This window comes from Vipera berus, assembly GCF_964194415.1.
Source record: "Vipera berus genome assembly, chromosome: 1".
In the NCBI taxonomy this organism is placed as follows: domain Eukaryota; kingdom Metazoa; phylum Chordata; class Lepidosauria; order Squamata; family Viperidae; genus Vipera; species Vipera berus.
In genome coordinates, this window is record NC_138202.1 from 286,960,377 (window position 1) to 286,979,694 (window position 19,318).

Genomic DNA, 19,318 nt, shown 5'->3' on the forward strand with positions numbered 1-19,318 from the left:
AACCTGCAGGGCACAATCTAGAGAAGGCTGTCCTAGGTGAAGATAAGCAGAGTTTCTTCCGCTGCGTTATTGAGAAGGTCTATGTATTGGGGCTGCTGGTTTTCTTCCCTTCTTGCTTGAAAACCAGCACTTTAAACAATATCCATGGGCAGTTGAATTATAAATTACTAGCATATTCCATTAGCCTCATCTTCTCGGGTATTATAAGTTAGGTGACACTAAAGTATTGTTGCCCGTAAAGTATATTGGTAATTCGTTACATTTATTGCTTTAAAACCACTGTCCATGAAATTAGTAATTCAGCCGATACTTCACTCTGAATTGTAGTTGGATTAATATAATGGTGAAATGAGCACTATAGATATGTAATGTAGACTTGTAAAATAAGTTGTTTGCCCAGAGAGCCTTGGATTTGACATGAGAGGTCACTAAACAGAGGGGATTATGCTCCTTTCTCACCGAATATAAAAGTTTTTGCTAGTTAGTAGGAGGCAGGTTGATTCTGAAGCCATGTAAACCAGTCTGGAATTCTACATTAGAGACTCCTTACCCCTAACTGGAATCCTGCATCAGGGCTGTTAAAGCAGCTGAGAGTTACAGCCCCTTTACTCTTCTTGTTCATTTGTATTTTTATTGTGTCGTACTCAGGCCCTTTAGCTTACCCTCTGTATAAAACAATAAACTGATTTTGGACTCTGAGACAACATTGCAATGCTATGTCTTAAGCTGCTTGTGAGATTTAAAGAGAGATAATGTATTCATCCCAAGAGAACAATTCAGGATCCATTATGCTAGCTTTAATTTCACACCCAAGGCAGTTTGGGCCTGAGATACGATACATATATGAATCTTGTCTTTGCCTTTTCTGATACCCCAACATCCAGGTTAGGGCTGGATGCATTCTGACCTTTAATAAAATTAAATAAAGGAGTTTTATAAATGGGATGCCCGAATGCAAATAAATGCAGCTTAATAAAATCTCAAATTTTACACGTTCTTGTTTTCTAAACAGGATACAAGAGAAAGAACATCAAAAGGCAGCCGTTTTCTGGGCCTTCAGTAATCTTTTAAGTCCTCATTTCATGCTGCTTTTGTGCTCGTCACAATGCTGTCATTTATTCTGACATCGCAAGAATCAGGAGGAGGGATGAAACTTCTCTTAAGCTCAGGACTGTGTCCAGTCAGAAGCCTCTGCTGAAAGAGAACTGCAGAAGATGCTGTACTTAATGCATAGCTGGTTATCAGAGAGAAAGACAGTGCACAATGACATTCTCTAGGGTCATTCTCACTTTTAAGATGCCCTTCCATAAATAGCTTCTCAATATGTTGTTATATGAACTTTATTGCTTCAACCAGAGTGGTGTCTTTCCGCTTTTACCGATCCCCAAGCAGCAAGGGATGTAAATCATTACGTGGACTCCAAAGACTCCATATTTATATGCAAGCAGAATGCATATGAGACTAGCCATGGTAAAATGATGGTGGTTGGATTACTTTGGCTCCTCCTCTTGCAGAGCAGCTGCTTTATTTGCATTATTCTCATGCCAAACCCTAAAATGTTTAGAAACAGGAGTGCAGCAATTGTCTACCACGTTAGGCATATGCTAGCCTGGGATCCTCCCTACTGAATGGCAAAATGGGTTTCCTTTAGAGATGACATATAAAAATGTTCCTCTGTAGGCAAGATATATGGACAAGGTTCCCAAGGGTTCAAAACAGGTGTATTGGATTTGCTTGGTTTTAACTTGAACATGCAAAAATAAGTCACAATGCTGTACATTTGACTGGATTTGGGTGCCAAATTTGAAATGCATCATCATCATCATCACAATCATGAATGGTCTGTCTTGGGATGTTCTCCTGCCCAAGTCCCATTGCAATGACTAAGACCTGAAATAAATAACTATTCTATTCAGTTCATCTTGCCAGCTTGCATGGCATAACATCTAACAAGGTTATATCCTATATGACAAACTGCTGCCCTTATGGCATATCTGCAATTGCCACCTTGCCTTTGGTTTGGCTCAGCTGTCTCTGGCTTTGCCTCCTTTGTGTGTCAGGTAGGTGGAATCGAAAACAGAAAGATCCCAAGGTCAGGGGGGGAAGGACTTTTTTTTCCTTCCATTTGGATTTTCACAAAACTGGCCGGGCTGCTCCATTGCCTTTGTGCTTCATAGTTAAGACCATAACCCTGGGCTTCCTATCTGGCAAAGCAGATAGGCGAGTTGCAAAGCACCTCGGTGAAAGGCTCTGGGGAGGACTGGACTGCATCGGATGGAAAGATGAGCTGTGTCATACCTACGGACAGAGCCAGTGTATATCCTTTTTCGGTTATTGTTGCTTTCGCTCAGGTTTGTTTCCCCCCCCCCCATTTTTTTTCTTTCTAAAACAACGTGGAGCGTTTCTTAACCTTACACCTAAATCGGGAGAGAGTTGCAATACGGCGCTACAATCAGACGGCGCTCCGGGCGATGTAAGAAAGGGGTTAGAGGCTGCAAGATGGCCCCTGTGCTCCACGCTGCCCACTCCTGCGCCAAACCTTGCAGTCCTTTTCCCACCGAGGATGACCGATCTATAGCCTCGAAGGCGGGGTGGGGTGGGGGGGAAGGGGAGGAGGGGGGGGTACTGTATCCAGCGATACAGTCGTTCACCTCATTACTTATCCAGACCAGTCAACGGGACAAGTTTTTGCTGCTTCGGGCAACTACAGCCAAAGAGACTTCTAGGAATCAGTAACTAATAAACTATTTTCTACCTTACGGGGGTGGGAGGGGGGTTGGGGGTGGGGGGAAGAAGACGCGCGATCAAACCCTCCAAACTCCTGAACGGTTCTCTCCAAGCCCTCTTTTGCCTTCTTCTTCTCCTTCTTCTTCTTCTTCTTTTTTTTGTCCCCACTGCCTTTCTGCACAAACGTTCCCGGGCTCCCCCTATCGGCGGCCGCACTCATTTCACGAAGAAGAGGAAGGCAGGAGGAGGAGAAAAGCGGGCTCCCCCTCTGGCGAGAGAGAAAAACGACCGAGCGCAAGAGCGAGCGAGCCAGCGAGGAGGCGGGCAGGCGAGCGAGTGGAGTTGGCTGCGAGGAGGTCGGCGGGCGTTTTCCTCTACCTTCGCTTCGTTTCCCCCTACCTACGCGCAGCAGCAGCAGCAGCAGCAGGTTGCAGCCAGGCACCAACGCCTCGCCTCGTCCGCCTGGTGCACCGGGGAGAGCCCGGCGTGGAGGCAGCAGTCGCCCTGCCGCTGCGCCCTTCTTCTTCTTTTTCTTCTTTTTTTTCCGGCCGTCCGCTTGCAACTCCTTGCCGCCGCCGTGGCCAGCACAAGCGACGTCCCTCTTCCCGGTCACTTCACGCCGCGCCTCTCTCGCAGCTTTTCTTTCTCGGTCCGTGTCGAGTCGGCCAGCCCGGATCGGCTGCCCCTTCCCAGAAGTCTGGGAGCTCCGGCTCCCCCGTTGCTGTTCCCCATGGGGATCCGCGAGTTTCCCAGCGGCACGGCCAGGGGCAAGAGCATGGCGATGTGAGTGGCGGCGGCGGCGGCGGCGGCGGCGGCGGGAGGAGGAGGAGGAGGAGGACGGGGTGGTGGGGGGAGAGAGAGGGTGGCGGCGCGGAGGAGCGGGCAAGGGACTCCCCGCTCCGCTTCGGGCGCTCAACTCCCTTCTCCGCTGCCTCCGCCAGGGAGCCGCGGCGGGGTCGGGGCGCCGCAGCCTCGGCCGGAGCGCGAGGCGGGGCCGGTGGGAGCAAAGTTTAAATAAATAATAATAATAATAATTTTATTTATATAAAATATTGCTCTTCTTCTCCCCGGTCCTCGCTTTCTGGGTGCCGAGAACAACGGGGAGGAGGGAGGGAGGGAGGGATGATGTGCCGGGAGGGCTTGCAAGTTCGCCTGGAGCTTTCCGGGTTAGCGCGGCGGCGGAGGGGAGGTGGAGCGCGCCCGGCTCTTCCTTCCTCTCCCGCGCCGCGACTCCGGGATGCGCTGAGGTATCTCGGGGCTCTTCTAGCGGACTCGCCGCTGAAGGACGTGATGTGTCCAGGAGGGGCTGCTGCCGGGTCTGTTAAAAGATCTGCTGAGACAGGAGGGTCGGATTACAGCTCATGCCGGGTGGGGGGGGGATGGTGTTGTTGCCCAGCCTGCCTGGAGGGCACCCGATGGGGAAAGCTGTGCTAAGAGGGCATCGCTTTGGGGTGTTAAGTGCCTTCCTCAGTTTCCCCAATCCAGCTGCCTATCTTTGGCGGATCCTTATTGTTGTTGTTGTTTTCTCCTGATATGAATATTCCCAAGAAAGAAATATTCCCTGATTGACTCCTGCTTTGCTTTGGCTGTTCCCCTTCCTTTCTTCATCCCGGCTGCTGCTGCTGCTCCTTCCTTTCCAGTGGCATGAGGAGGTCGCCTGATGTCAGCCCCAGGAGGCTGTCAGACATCAGCCCTCAACTCCGGCAGCTCAAATATCTGGTGGTGGATGAGGCGATCAAGGAGGATATGAAATGGAGGTCCGTGGAAGACCTCACCAGTGCTTCCATAGGACTCACATCCATTGAGGAAAGGATCATGCGGATTACAGGCTACTACGGCTACCAGCCTTGGGCTACCAGCTATAAAAGTAAGTGCCTTCTTTCTGCCTTTCCCCTTCACAGCGACATCCGCCATCCCCCTCAGCCTCCCTCTTCAACTTTCAGTCAGCTCTCTCTCCTGACAGGCGGAGAGAAAGACTTAAGTGGATAGTTGGAATTAACCCTGTGAAACCTTACCTAGGACATAACGCTGGCAATTCACTCTCCTTGAGCTGATTTGCTGGTCATCTTTTCCTCACAAATTCCTTTCTGCCCGGCTAATTCCTCTGTGTGTGCCATACTTTTGTACACATGTTTCCACCCTGGGAGCTGATGGGAGAAACCTTGTTCTCTTTCAATGGGCATGCACCATTGTGAGAATATTACGAGTACAGAAATGGCCAGCTAAACTTTCTGATGGCTAAGGAAATACAACAACTATTATATACAAAATATTCAGACTGAAGAAGAGATTTCAGCTTAGGTTAAGAAGGAGAGAGAAGGAGAGGGGGCGAAGGAGGGGAAAATATTACATGAAATGGTGACTAATGTTTGCATCATTAATTCAAGGAACTGATATTTTATAATTCAGGAAAATGTTCTTACAGCTGGTTAATTTAATTAACTTTTTCCTCTTTGGATGCAACACATGTTGTATTAATCTACAGAAAGTAAGCTCTTAGTAACTTTATGTTAATTATATTAATTTGAGATCAACATAGAACTTTTGTCTGTTTTAGTACCCAAATTGAAATAATATAACTGAATTTTTAAAATGCATTGTGTATTCAAGTTAATTAAGCACAAATTTGTGAGACTGAATTAGATACTTTGTATTTTAAATATGATACTATGCATAAAAAATCATTTTGCTTCATATTTCCAAAGTTTCATAGAAACATTTCTGTTATCACCGAGTACTGATGTTGCATGCAGTGTGTGCATGTTTGTGTGTCTCCTCTAGCATATATACTCTAAATGCATTTTTCCAGTTCTGAGACTTGACTAAAAAAGTTACCCAAATCCAACTTTGTGGTTGTATGCCTCTGCTTTACAGATGGTGCACAATATCAGCAATTATTGCCCATGTTTTTATTTTCATTTCCACACCTGTGGGTTCAAGCAGAGAGTTCCCCAGGAGACTAGTGTACCTATTTTGCATTCCATAATTTCCAATCTTTTTTATGCAATGTCCTATTCTGTCAAATGAAGAAATATTCATGGGGATTTTATTCAATTTAAATATTTGAAATATTTAGATCTTTGGAAAATGACTTGTGGATTGGACGAAATTTGCAGTATAATATCTATATTGGTTGAGGTTATCTAAAATCTTTGCTATTATTAATATCATGTAGACACTGAGCTCTATGCCACAGAAACCACAACCCATGTTCTTCTGTATTGTCAAATCTATAGGGACATTCATCACCAGTTGATTACCCCTCTTTTATTTAAATTTCTGGGGCAATCTGATAGCTTTTATCTGCATTATCTATTAAATAATCAAAGTAAATTTATTTCTCTAAAAGTAGCATTTTTTCTACATTATGTGTAAGCTTTGCTAATGATTGCTAATAGTTCTTGCTGTTAGGGAATGGCTGTGTTTTGTTCATTTTATTGATTGCATTTTTATTGGTCAGTGAGCAAAATACAGTTCTGTCTGTCTAAGCACCATGTTCTCTCCTAAACAAGTATCTGTCAGGTGTAATAATCTACAAAAGGTGTGCAAGTTATAAGTTATGACTGTTGGGATTATTAGAAGAATGCCTACTGGTAATTTATTAAAACTGCATCCTAGAGAGTCTTTTGAGTCTTGAAATAGCTTAGAGTATTGGGATGTAATCTTAATTATTGCGGTCAACTACTATATTCATTGGAAAAACAGCTATTGTAAAGAGACAGAAACAATTGTCTATGCTTTTATAAAATTGATCAGCTACTGTACTTTGTTCTGTGCAGAGGTGCTCAATACTTGCGTAGACAGGCAGCTGCCCCAATATTGTCTGTTGTGGAACAATGAAAATATAAGTTTTGTCCAAAACACATACATACGTAGATGGAGATAGATATACATATAAATATTCATATTTATTCATTCCACAGTTTAAATATTGTTGAGCCCAAGGTGGATGCTGAAAGAAGGAGAATAGATGGCTTATCAGAGTGGAGTGCCAAACCAGGAAAAAAGCACAGATCAGAAAGGAGATTTTTTTTTTATAAAAAAAAAGGATCTTTCAGGACCATGGACAGGTCCCAGGAAAAATACCATTTTGAGGATGGCTAGTTGCTGACTAAATTCTTAATTCCTTGCTTTGACTGGTCCTGTTGGATTGCTGAAGCCTGCCTGTCTTTCTCCATTGCTTCATGCCTAATGTACACCATATTGGTAGTGCAGAGAAGGCCTTCAGTAGCAAGAATGCAAGTTCTTTGGTGGACTCTGGCTTAGAGGTTTTAGTCTATGGCTGTTACTGCTTACTGATCACTAAACTCAACTTCCTAAAGTCCCACTTTCTATTCTTTTCTCTCACATGGTTTCTGTTTTCTGACTAACCACTGCTAATTTTGAAAAGTGCTAACAATTGCAACCGCACTGGTTGATCTTAACTTTCAGGTTGAAATAATCCCACTTTGGCAAAGTTTTAGTGATAAAAAATAGGATAAATAAAATAATGAAAGGTGCCAGGCTAATTCCAGAATAAACTTGTCAGTTTAGTGAAACTTTGGAAATAGCTAGTTTAGGGATCACATATTTCTGTTATGAATTTCTGCACAAATCTTAACCTTCTTAGAGCATAGAACTCTGTCTAGAAGATTTTGTGCTTTGAGAAAACATGAAAAAATATTAAATAATGTTATTTATTTATTTGTTTATTTATTTATTACATTTATATCCTATGCATCTCACTAATATTTTAAATAATGTTATAATTATGATATATTTTATCTCCCTAAATATTCAGGTTTTATTTTATATTACATATTGCAAGATTTGTTTGTTGTGTCAATTTTTTTAAAGAGAAAGTAAACTGTCATAATAAGCAACATTATATATTTTAAACATCTATTTTCTATTGTCAAAAATATTCAGAAATCCAGGAAGTATCCTCATAATAGAATATATATTCCTGATTACATTCAGCAGCAACCTTTTTATTCATAAAATATGAATCTATAAATTCCAGGATTCTTATAATGAAATCATACTATATGGTCAGTATACAATTCTTTATATACTAAAATATATTTATATCAATATAGCCCTAATAATATTAATAATAAAATTTCCTGGAGTATTCATTTTAGAGTGAGAATATATCTTCATTAATAAATTTTTGGATAATTGTGTTCTCTCTGTTATATGATAGGAAAGCATTTTATAATAACACAAAAGAAAGAAGTTGGGTACATGCTGAGCAGATTTTTAGAATTATTCATAAAGCATCTGCAGTTCATTAGAAATGTTACTGAAAGACACCAGAGAGAATATATTTCTTTGGTAATGTGTTGGCACTTTTTGCTTTGTTAGCAAAAATAACTAGATTGCAGCATACATCTGTAGTAATTACTATTTTGCATGCTTTGTTCTTTCATCTTTAAAATGAGTGATACCTTGTATTATGAATAGCCCTGTTACTCCCATTGAGATAAATATTTTAATTGACTTCTGCTAAATTGATCATTATGGGAAGGGCAACTTCAGAAGCAGAGTGTTAATCTGCTGTTTGGACATAATGACTAATTCTATTGCCTTCATGTTGAGTATCTGTGGATTGTCTTGATGTAATAAGAAAGTTCATGTCAGTGGCACGTTTACAGCATGATTCCAGATTGCCAGGGTGTTTAATTTGGCCTTGAAAATGAAGGTAACCACAGCTTAATTGCAATGGGAATTTTTCACAACAGTTTTTCAGTTTTCTTGCATTTGTGGGATTTGAGGAAGAGTCATATTGAACACCACTGTTATAAAGAATGAGTCATAACATTGAGCTACATCATACATAATTGGTAATTAATTTACCAATTTTCATTTTCTTAGTGCAGTAATTCTTGGTAAAATCCATTTATTTAGACTATTTATTAATTGGATTTTTATACAGGTAATTCCAAGTTAACTCCCTAAATATTAACATAAATTATCAACACGAAATAAAATCAGAGTAAATCAGAGTCAAATACAAAAATGTGAAATTAGGCAAAGTTCATTCAGAAAAAAAAGATCATATTGATTGTTATCTGGCTGAAATAAGAAGCAACATTATCAGTGGAGTATTCTCTTTAACACAAAAAGAAAATACAAAAAATATAGTGGCAGCTGATCTTGTGAAATAACTGCTTGCAACCTTTTGCTTCTAAGCGTAGTATTAACTGTAGATTAGAATTATACTAATGCATCATGTTCTAGTGCAATTTTTTTAACACTTAAGCTTTAATAAAAATAAATACTGAAAGTATAGCCATTTTGTCTCAGATTGGAAGACTTATCAAATATTAGCATTCTGTCTCCACAGTGACCAATTAGATCATTGTAAGTAGGACATGAGAATTTAATTTTTGATCTGACAACATATGAATCTTTTTGTAGGTGTAAGCCATCTGCCTCCAGCATTGGTCAGGCTTTGACAGAACTTTAAAATACATTTTATCAACCAAAAGAAATGATGCTTCCAGAATAAGTCTCTCGGTGTTACAAATTAGCTAAAAGATAAATGAAAATTCAGTAAAGAGTATCACCCAATATGTTAGGTTAGGGTCTTTTTACTAGGAAGTAGAACTTATCAGTAAGTTTTAGAAGTAAAAATATTTAAAATGTATTAATGGGTAGATAATTACAAAAAAATAAAGTTTCACATAGATTTTTCAGCAGTTTCCCAACTTTATGTAATTAAATCCTAATAAAAATATAGTTCTGGTAATTATTTACATTTATATTCCATAACTATAATTCCATTTATATTCCATAAAGGAATACAAGGAGACGTGCCTTCTCTGTCATAGCTCCTGCCCCCTGAAACTTTCTGCCTTAAGGTGACCCCAACCCTTTTGGCATTTCCTAAGGCTGTGAAGACCTGGTTGTGTGCCTGGGCCTGGGGCCCTGAGTCTGTTAAGGGTCTTGTTTCTTGGCTGTATTAACACACATGGCAATAGTTTTACTTAGCAACTATATATATTTATTTTGTACTGTTTTAATTGTTTTTATGATGTATACTGTCTAGAGTCACTTGAGACAGGCAGATAGAGAAATCCAATAAATAAATTAAAATGTGTCCCGTTCCTTTCCAACCAGTTATTATTTATACATTTCTAGTACTAACTTGCATATTTGCAAAACATTAATTTGATAAATTGTTCAACAAGTAAATCTAAAACACTGTAACATCATGGCTGCATATCAATATCTGGCAAGCAGCTACACTCATTTATGGAAACACTTTAACAATATTTATTGAAATGCAGGCTATACTGTTTATGCAGATCAACAGTTCTGAAGTATTTTGTACTAAAATTTTGGACTGCATAGGAAAGAAACAAATAGCTTAGGAAGCAATCAGCTTTTCCATCTGCCACCTGTTGGAAAGTAGCCTGTAGGCAGCTGCCCCTTATCTATCTGGGAACATGAGTGTTGCAGATTATGTAGAATTTCAAAAGCACCTTAATGATATGGAAGACCTCTTAGATAGCAAGGAACTTTGCTAGTATATATGGAAAGTCTTAAATGCATTTTCTTGGAAAAGGCCAAAAAGATTTTTCTGAACTGTAGTTACAGGATAGTGCTGAAGCTTACTGTACAGATGAAATATTTAGGGTGAAGTATGATATTAATCAATCCAATATATGACAGACATTATAGTCTCAATAAAATAAAGACGCAGAATCTGGGGAATTATCAAGTGAGCTTAGAAAATAGAGCATGGAAGTAGTTTTGAATTACTGACTCAGCCTCTTCCCTCTTTGAGGTTTGCACGTATTGGCTGTACAGTGGCTGCCTTTAGATATTTATTTATTTATTTATTTATTTATTTATTTATTTATTTATTTATTTATTTATTTATTTATTTGATTGATTTGTATACCGCCCTTCTCCCTAAGGACTCAGGGCGGTGAACAGTGACATAAATAACAAAATGTACAAATACAGATATTGAAAACAAATTAAACAATAATGCCCAAATGCAGAAGATAAGTTACCTTAAAATAATAATTACAACAGAACCCGTTAGACCAGACCGGATTGCTCAAACAGATAGGTTTTTAGGTCGTGTCGCAAGGAGCGAAGGTCGGGAGCCATCCGGAGCTCAACCGGTAAACGGTTCCATAGGTCAGGTGCGCCCACAGAGAACGCCCTCCCCCTGGGAGCCACCAGACAGCATTCTCCGAACGGCGGAACCCTTAGGAGGCCCTCTCTGTGGGAGCGTACTGGGCGGAGGGAAGTTGACGCTGGCAGCAGGTGATATATATATTACAGAATATGGCCTGGCCATATGCACGGCCGTTACAACAGACTTTGAATGCACTAGTGTTTTCTTAGAATGAAAAAAGCTTTTTGGTTAAAAGAGAACGTGTGAAATCCATGAATAATAAATTTGTTATATTCATAAAATTGTTATTTGTCACAGGCAGTGCTTAGCTTGTCAGCAGCGAAGCTGTGCTCACATCCAATTAATTTTTTCCAAACTAGGAATTGCAGCAGTAGTAACAACAACAATAACAACAAAATTCAGTTTCAGTAATAAATCACCTGAATGGTTCGTTTTGTCACTCTGTTTTCCTTTCAATCAAAGTACCAGCTTGATACACTAATGTGTTTTATTCATTTTTTTCTATACTGAAAATTTGCTCTCAATATCACCATTGCATTTCATTATAGCTATCTGGCTGTACAAAGAGCAGAGCAAAACAGAGAAAAATATCGGAAGAAATGGAAATGAACAAGGATGTGCAAACTTTGTAGTAATGACACAAAGATGTCGAGGATGTGACAATAATTTTTGCTCAGGCATAATCCAATGAATCCTGTCTCCCCATAGCTCTTATCATTCCTATTATATATTGACTGTGTCCTTGTGCGAGTTTTTCAAATTTCCCCTGAGGCATTTTTTTATTTTTAGTTTTTATTTTAAAAAACCTATCACTTTCCTACTTGCAGCAAGACTTTTGTATAGGAAAAAGTGTCAAATGCTGGTTCAGCGGGATGTGTGTTATTTAGTGTCTTCTAAAGGAGATAGTAGCTGTGCTATTCCTACCACTGCATTTCATTCCTGGCTTTAAATGATATACATTTTTTTTCTTTTTGCTCTCATTTGCTAAAATAATCCCTGGTTTCGGAAAATAGCAAGAGACTTGGGTAAAAGTGCTTCTTTTGAGGCCCTTTGAAAACAAATCTTTTTTTTCCTCTCTTCTATTGAAATTCATTCTCATCTCACTGAGTTAATTGGTTCAGTGACGAATGTTATAAGTGTCATATTAAAGATATGAAACCTCAGTGGTGGGATTCAAATATGTGAACAACTGGTTCTTTGTGTGGATGCTGCTTCTGGAAGTCCATTCTGGGCCTGGGCAACAAAAAATTAGCTATCTGCCAAAGTGGTGCAAACTGGCTGAATCCCACCACTGGGAAACATGTTATAATTATTCATTAATACATGTGCATACTATTTTCCTTCAATTGCCAAGCACATTACAGAAAAGTGCTAAAAGCTGTCATAAAGGTAAAGGTAAAGGTTCCCCCACACATGCATGCTAGTCATTTCCGACTCTAGGGGCCGGTGCTCATCTCCATTTCAAAGCCGAAGAGCCAGCGCTTGTCCGAGGACGTCTCCGTGGTCATGTGGCTGGCATGACTGGACGCCAAAGACGCACGGAATGCTGTTACCTTCCCACCGTAGTGGTCCCTATTTTTCTACTTGCATTTTTACGTGCTTTCGAACTGCTAGGTTGGTAGAAGCTGGGACGAGTAACAGGCACTCACTCTGTTATGCAGCACTTGGGATTCGACCCGCCAAACTGCCGACCTTCTGATCAACAAGCTCATCGTCCTAACCCACTGAGTCACCGCATCCCTTTAAAGCTGTCATAGGGTACTTTAATTATTTTGTTTAACTGCTCAAAACTTTCTGACACATGTGGCCTTGGGAAATTCTTTTAGTCATCAATAAAATTTTTGCAGAACAATAGAAGTCTAATAACCCATGTGATGTTTCATAATATTTAAGGAAAAACTGGGCCTTGGAAATGGATTCAACTGACAAGCACTTGGAATGGACTTAGAATAATTATAGTTGCAGAGATTGATCGATAGTTGTAGAACTATTCTCCAAACCACATGAAGGCAGGACAAGAAGCCATCGGTGGAAACTAATCAAGAAGAGAACCAACCTAGAATGAAGGAGAAATTTCCTGAGAGTTAGAACAATTAATCAGTGGAAAAGTTGCCTCCAGAAGTTGTGAACACTCCAACACTGGAAGTTTTTAAGAGATTGGACAACCATTTGTCTGAAATGGTATAGGATTTCTTGCCTGAGCAGGGGGTTGGACTAGAACAGGGGTCCCTGACCTCCAGTCCATGGACAGGTACCAGGCCGCAGCATGCCAGCAAAAACAACCAAAGCTTCATTCGTGGGATGCAGGCAGCACACAAAACCATGCACTCTCCAGTCTGTGGAAAAACCTTTCTCCATGGAACCAGTCCCTGGTGCCCAAAAGGTTGGGAACCTCTGGACTAGAAGACCTCCGAGGTCCCTTTCAACTCTGTTATGCTGTTACTGTGACTTGCTGTTACTTTGTTTCAGCCGTAAGAAGGAGGCAATGGCAATCCACTTCTAAAAAAAACTTGCCAAGAAAACTGCAGGGACTTGTTCAGGCAGTCTCCAACAATCAGACATGATTGAACAGAAGTAAAACTTCTTTGTTAGAGCAATTTAAAGATTCTAATATTATAAGAATTAATTTTAAAAATATAGATTTACAGTAAATAAAAGTACAGAATGAATGGAAGACGTTGGGTCACCAGGCAAGCTTTTATTGCTATCTATTTCTAAGTTATAGGTGAATCTGCAATTCTTTTCCAAGCTTATTGCCTCATTGATGGCTCCATAAAGTAACCATAAGTGTAACATTATGGTTACACTCCACAATCCTCTGCACATAGGCAACTGAAAGTTGCTGCTCTCACACTTCAAGAAAGCAACACCTTTGGTTTCTAAGTATTCTGTTATTCTGTTATTCTGATCCTTGGGTGATTTATTGAAATTGCTGCAATTATCTATGGTTAAATTAAAGTCACTTTTTCTGTATAACATATACAATATGCATTTTTAGATATTTCTTCACTTTAATGAGCCACAAAAGCATTTATTATTAAAATGTCTATAGGAAAACAAATGTCATTGCATCTTTGTATTTAATACCTGAGTTTACTACAATTCACACTTGGTTATATTCACCATTAAGCTTTTTTAATTCAATGATTAACTTATTTCTTTACATTTTTCCAAATATAAAATATGCATGGGAAAAAGCTGTAATTACGGGATGATCCAGAGTCCTGCAGTGCTAGCTGTAGGACAGAGAGCCAAATGAGAGGTTTGCAGTTTTCTGTTGCAAGATTTGAGATAAGCCTCATTGAACTAATTAGGATTTGCTTCAAAATAGGCATAGATCAGATTGAACTTTTAAGGTCAAGAAATATAATGTTAACACTCTGTACATTCATTTAGCAAGAGGACTAGCAGTATAATTAGAGGGAGGAGGGTGGCTGCCTCAAGCATCAGATTTTGGTGGTTATGAAAGATCAGCAAGCTGTTCGGTATTTAATGTATCATTTTATTATGTATTATTAATACCAGGAGGCTAGGGTGTGAAAAGATGATAATGGCTTTTTTGTGGAGGGCTTATGTTCAAAAACTCATGGAGAAAAATCTATCAGTGTGGTCACTAAGGGTCATCAATGACTTGATGCATATAATTAATCAATATATTCAAAAAAGAGAGTGTTTGGCTTTAGATATTGTGCATGCCAGAAGGAAGACAGCAGAAATTCATGATGAAAGTGAATGCAATTATATTAGAGCTCAAGAATTCTTACTGTCATTCATTCAGGTAATATCCATACTTCTGCTAAAAGTAAAAAATATGTCAGTTGAGCAGAAGATCTAACTTTTCTTCCAGTAAGCTCCCATTAACTCTTACAGTTTTTACATACGAATGTGATATTTAAATAAAGGGCAGAGCATACTAGATGAAAGCAATCCATTTTAGGACCAAACCAACCTATTTCCTTCCACCATTTTCCCATTAAATTATCCAAATGGAAAACAACAACAATGGCAGTGAGCATTTTAACAAAAGGGCTGAGAAAGCAAAACATGGGATAAATATATTTGCATTCCTGGTGCTCTTGTTATGAGGGCTGTCATCCTATTTATATCCCAGGAATCCTACAAAGAGCAATACCATCAGCAATGAAGGTCTTGTCCCCATACAAAGAGTGTGACGATTTTGAATCAATGCCTCCCTTGTGCGCTTCCACAATGTGACGAGATTTTTCCAGCCATCTTGGAAAGCTAAGCTGATTTATTCTACAATAAATCTATCCCAGAGAAAATGTTAGTCAGTGGTATTTCCCTTGAGAGGAACTTCAGACCATCCCCAATACTATCTGTTGGTTAGTGTTAGTACTGGCTATGTTTATGGTCCCTCTGGTGTGTATGGCTGTATGCCAGTTCTTCTCACCTTTAAACTTAAACTGGCAACTTTACACATGTGGATTTCATCTCCTAGAATACCCCATTTGCAGGTTTTAAAACTGCCAAGTTTGAAAAACACTGGGTTTTTTCCTTTGATTTTTTTTTCTTGAGCTTTCTCCGTGATGACACCCCACTTATATAATACCATCCAAGATGTAGGTAAACATTAAAACACATCTATTCATCTGGATACCTGTGAGATAATATGTTGCATGAAATAATAAGTTGTCCTTGAACTAAAATGTTTCTTAAATTACTATTTGCTGTTAGTGTTTTTACAGATTTGTATGTGGGTGTGGGTATTTTCACTTAGATTCTATCTGAATGTTTCAATTACTGCACAGTGATGTACTTTTGTGATTTTGTGCACTCCTGGTTCTTTTAAGAGGAAGGATTGCATATAAATAAATAGTAAACATTGTGCTCTTAGAACATTTTTTTCTTCAGCTGCATCCAAGAGAAAATAATATTGAATAAATTAAGGCTCATCAAAATTAGCATCTATATCACAGAGCAAATCCAGTTATATTTTCTGTCTGTCATAATCATTGAATCCTGGCTAATCCTATTCTAAATATCTTTGAAATACTGTAAATTTTATTGGAATGGATTGGCATTTTGCATGTGAAAGTATCTATATCTTTTAATGAGTGTGCTAGGAAGGAGGATTCCATTTATCTTGTCACGTTTCTACATAGCCTTAAGGGGAGAGAGCAGTATCTTCTGCAAAAACAAAGAGAAATATTCGTAAAAAGATTTGCTACAATGGCACTATTTTCATTACATCAGTAAAAGAGAAGGGATTTAAAATTCTGTGTATCAGGGCACAGCAAGCAAGCTCTATATACTGATACATACGTTAGAAAGCATTTATAAAAATAAGTGTAATGCTAACAGCTGAGACTTTTGTTAAAATTGATTGATTTGTATGTTGAAAGTGGCAGTCTGTCTTCAGTGACCAAACAATGAATTCTTTTTATTGTTTTTGGTATAGAGGAAATAGAGGAAGCAAGTGATATTTAGCTGCAGAAAATATCCACTGCCTACAATGAAAGGTGCTCTTGAAGAAGCCTGCACAGAATTGTGCTGTTAATAAATAAATTAGTAAAAGCACTGAATATCAAGTAAGTCCATGCCAGTCAGTGAAAAAGCTGTATGTGTCTTCTGGGAAATAACGAGGCAAAAGAGCAAAGAATGGGGAAGGTGGAGGTGGCTAACGAAGAAGTCATGATATGTGGTTAAATACAAAAGGGAATAAAGATGTGATAAGGAAAGGGGAAGACTTTGTGTACAAGTCTTTTGTCTCTCGTGTAAAATGCAAGGTGCTGTATAGGTCTTGAAAAAACTGTTTGCCTGGCAGTCGGGATAAATTAATGATACTGTATGTTAGATCCTGATCTTAATGTCAGTACTGAGTCAGAACTGGCACTGAGGAATTATAGAAGCAAATAAGATAATGACTTGTGCTACAATAATATTTATTTTATGTTGGTGGTATAAGATCTGTTGCAGCACTAGATCTTCACATCTATCTTCTTAAGATCTTTCTAAACATTCCAGAGCTGGGAAACAAGGGAAGAATTGCATCATGGCCCCGTAAAATAATGTAATCCAGGACCAGTATTTTTCAGCACTGTATTAGGAATGCTGCAGCTGTTTCCATTCTGCAGAGGTCATAAATATCAGACCAAGAGCTTTTGGTTCATGTTTCCTAATCACCAATTTTAATAAGAGCAATTGTTGTCCTGCCATTTCAAATTAAAATTCTCCATTTATTCAGGAAATTTAGGAGCAAGTGTAATTATGATTGAGTTCAAGACAAAATAAAAAGAGCAGCAACAGGAAGAATACTTTTGCAGGCTAAATATTTGTGCCAGGTAAATTAAAAACACACACACCATACCTGGTAGGTTCAGTAAGATTTTTGTTTGGTAAGATTAAATCTAAGCTTTAAATTAAAAAAGAGATCATGATGTATGAATTATCTTTGATTAATCATAAGCTTCCATTGACTGAGGTAAAAATCATTGGCATTATATCGTACAAAAATAAAGTACTAGGTTTTTTATGATATATCAGTGCTTTCCTTATTGCATATTTGTGTACTAATATAGGGCCATGGCTTCAGAAGAGATGGCAAATCATCTAATTATTATCATTTTACAGTACTTTAGGCAGGATAAGAGTTTAGTGCTTTTTTAAAAAATGGATTCTGTATTATATCCTGTGATTTTCTAGGATTCTGTATTGTTTTTATTTATTTATAATCTTTTAGCTTGTCAGAGAAGCATTGGGGTTGCCCCATTTTGTTCTTATATGATGTGCCAATGAGAAAGTTTAGGCCAATCTTATTATTTAAAGCTATCCAATCACCTTCCACCTGCTTTGGATTCCATTTCTCGGATCCCTATTGGATTATAGTTGTACCATATTGAGGTGACAACAATAATATATTTACCCTGCTGCTGCCAAATTTTATCTTCAAAATGGGTATGTTACATGGCTATTATGCTGGGCAGAAAGTATATTTACTGGTTTTGATGGCAAACCTCTTATTTAATTACATCTCTCTGTGTGTAGACTGTACTCCAAAGACTCTAGTCTATTATTTTGATGAAATCCACTATTGTAGATGGTGAAATAGGCACCTGAAATATAAAATTGGATCTTAAGGGGTTTTGCAGCTTAGTATGCCTGCAAAAAAAACCCCTTAGTCTTGCAAAACCCAACTGCAAGTTACACGGTCAAGAAAGCAATGGTTACTTACAGTGGTGAGCTTCCTCTGATAGTGGTGAAGCAGTTCATTATATACTCTGGTTAATGAGCTTTTTTTCCTATAGTAATGCAGCACAGAGTAACATAGCTACCTAGAGTTCATTTTCTGGTGCCAAGATCATTAATTGGCCATCAAATAGAACTGTTTACAACAGAAACAAAACACAACCAATAACTGGAAAGGCAGTTTCCATGGCACACAATGACTGGCTTTTCAGATTCCACCATGTCATAAAGAGAAACAGTATTGAGGTATGAGAAATGCAGCCTTGAGGCATTTTGGCAGAGCCTGTGTTTCTATAGGGAAAGAAAATTGCAGAGGAAGAACATAGAGGGAAAAACATACTGCATCACTAAACATGGCTGCAAATCCTCTCAAATAGTATCAGGGAGAAAAATTATTCTACCAGGTCCTGATTCCCTCTGCAATGATAAGGTTTGATATGGGGTAGAAGTTTGGTCACTCTTCCCCAGAGTGCAGAAAGTGGAATGAGGCAACAATGAGAAAGGAGAGAAGAAATAGCAACAGCTGTTTCCAGGTCTGCCTTGTTGGATGTGGAACTCAAGAAAGGCACCGGAAGCCCCCAATAGAGGCGGCTCTACTTCCCTGGATACCCCCTGTTTTTATGATGTCTTCCATCTCAGGGAGTTACTATTCAGGAAATATAAGACACTTCAAAGATAATTATTTATGGGAAAAGCCTCATCTTCCTTTGGTTAAAGATAATAGTATTAGGATTAATAGAGGACATTTATATTGATAGGATATAGTTTTACGATGGTAAGTCTTTTTGTTTTCCTCCTCATACACAGTTGTTAAGACATTGCAAATTAAGGATCTCGGCGCAATTCATTTTATGAGTTTTATTAGCCAAAGAACCATCAGTGTAAAGGGCAAAATCCACATAATCAGGTCCCCCTGGGAAAGCACTTACAGCACAGACAAAGGCTGAGGTTCAGACATAATACCGGTAGTAAGGCAGATTTATATAACCTTGGATTGTTTAGCAAGCAGTGGTCATCCATTTAACCCACAACATCAGCCACTATTTGATTTCTGACTTAACATTCAGTATAAACCAAAGATTAAAGATGGCAGGTGGAAATAAGCTTCCTATCTTTCTGTCTGACTGCAAATGTTCAGTGCTAATTTCCTCTTTCTAAGCCTTACTGCACCTCCAGGTAGGTAACTCGCTGGGCAGTTTTGGACCAGTCACTATTCTTCAGCCCAATGTACATCACAGGAATGTTGTG

General features: G+C 38.9%; 1 protein-coding gene across 1 annotated transcript in view; it reads left to right on the forward strand.

The window, feature by feature from the left end:
• Positions 1 to 3,457: 3,457 nt before the first annotated feature.
• Positions 3,458 to 19,318, forward strand: part of LOC308659865 (solute carrier family 35 member F3) — a gene marked incomplete at both ends in the record, with an annotated part of 206,359 nt that continues 190,498 nt past the window's right edge. Inside the window, 2 exons of the mRNA XM_081313900.1 lie at positions 3,458 to 3,510; positions 4,368 to 4,594. Coding sequence (XP_081170026.1) covers positions 3,458 to 3,510; positions 4,368 to 4,594 — 280 coding nt within the window. The remainder of the gene's footprint in view (positions 3,511 to 4,367; positions 4,595 to 19,318) is intronic.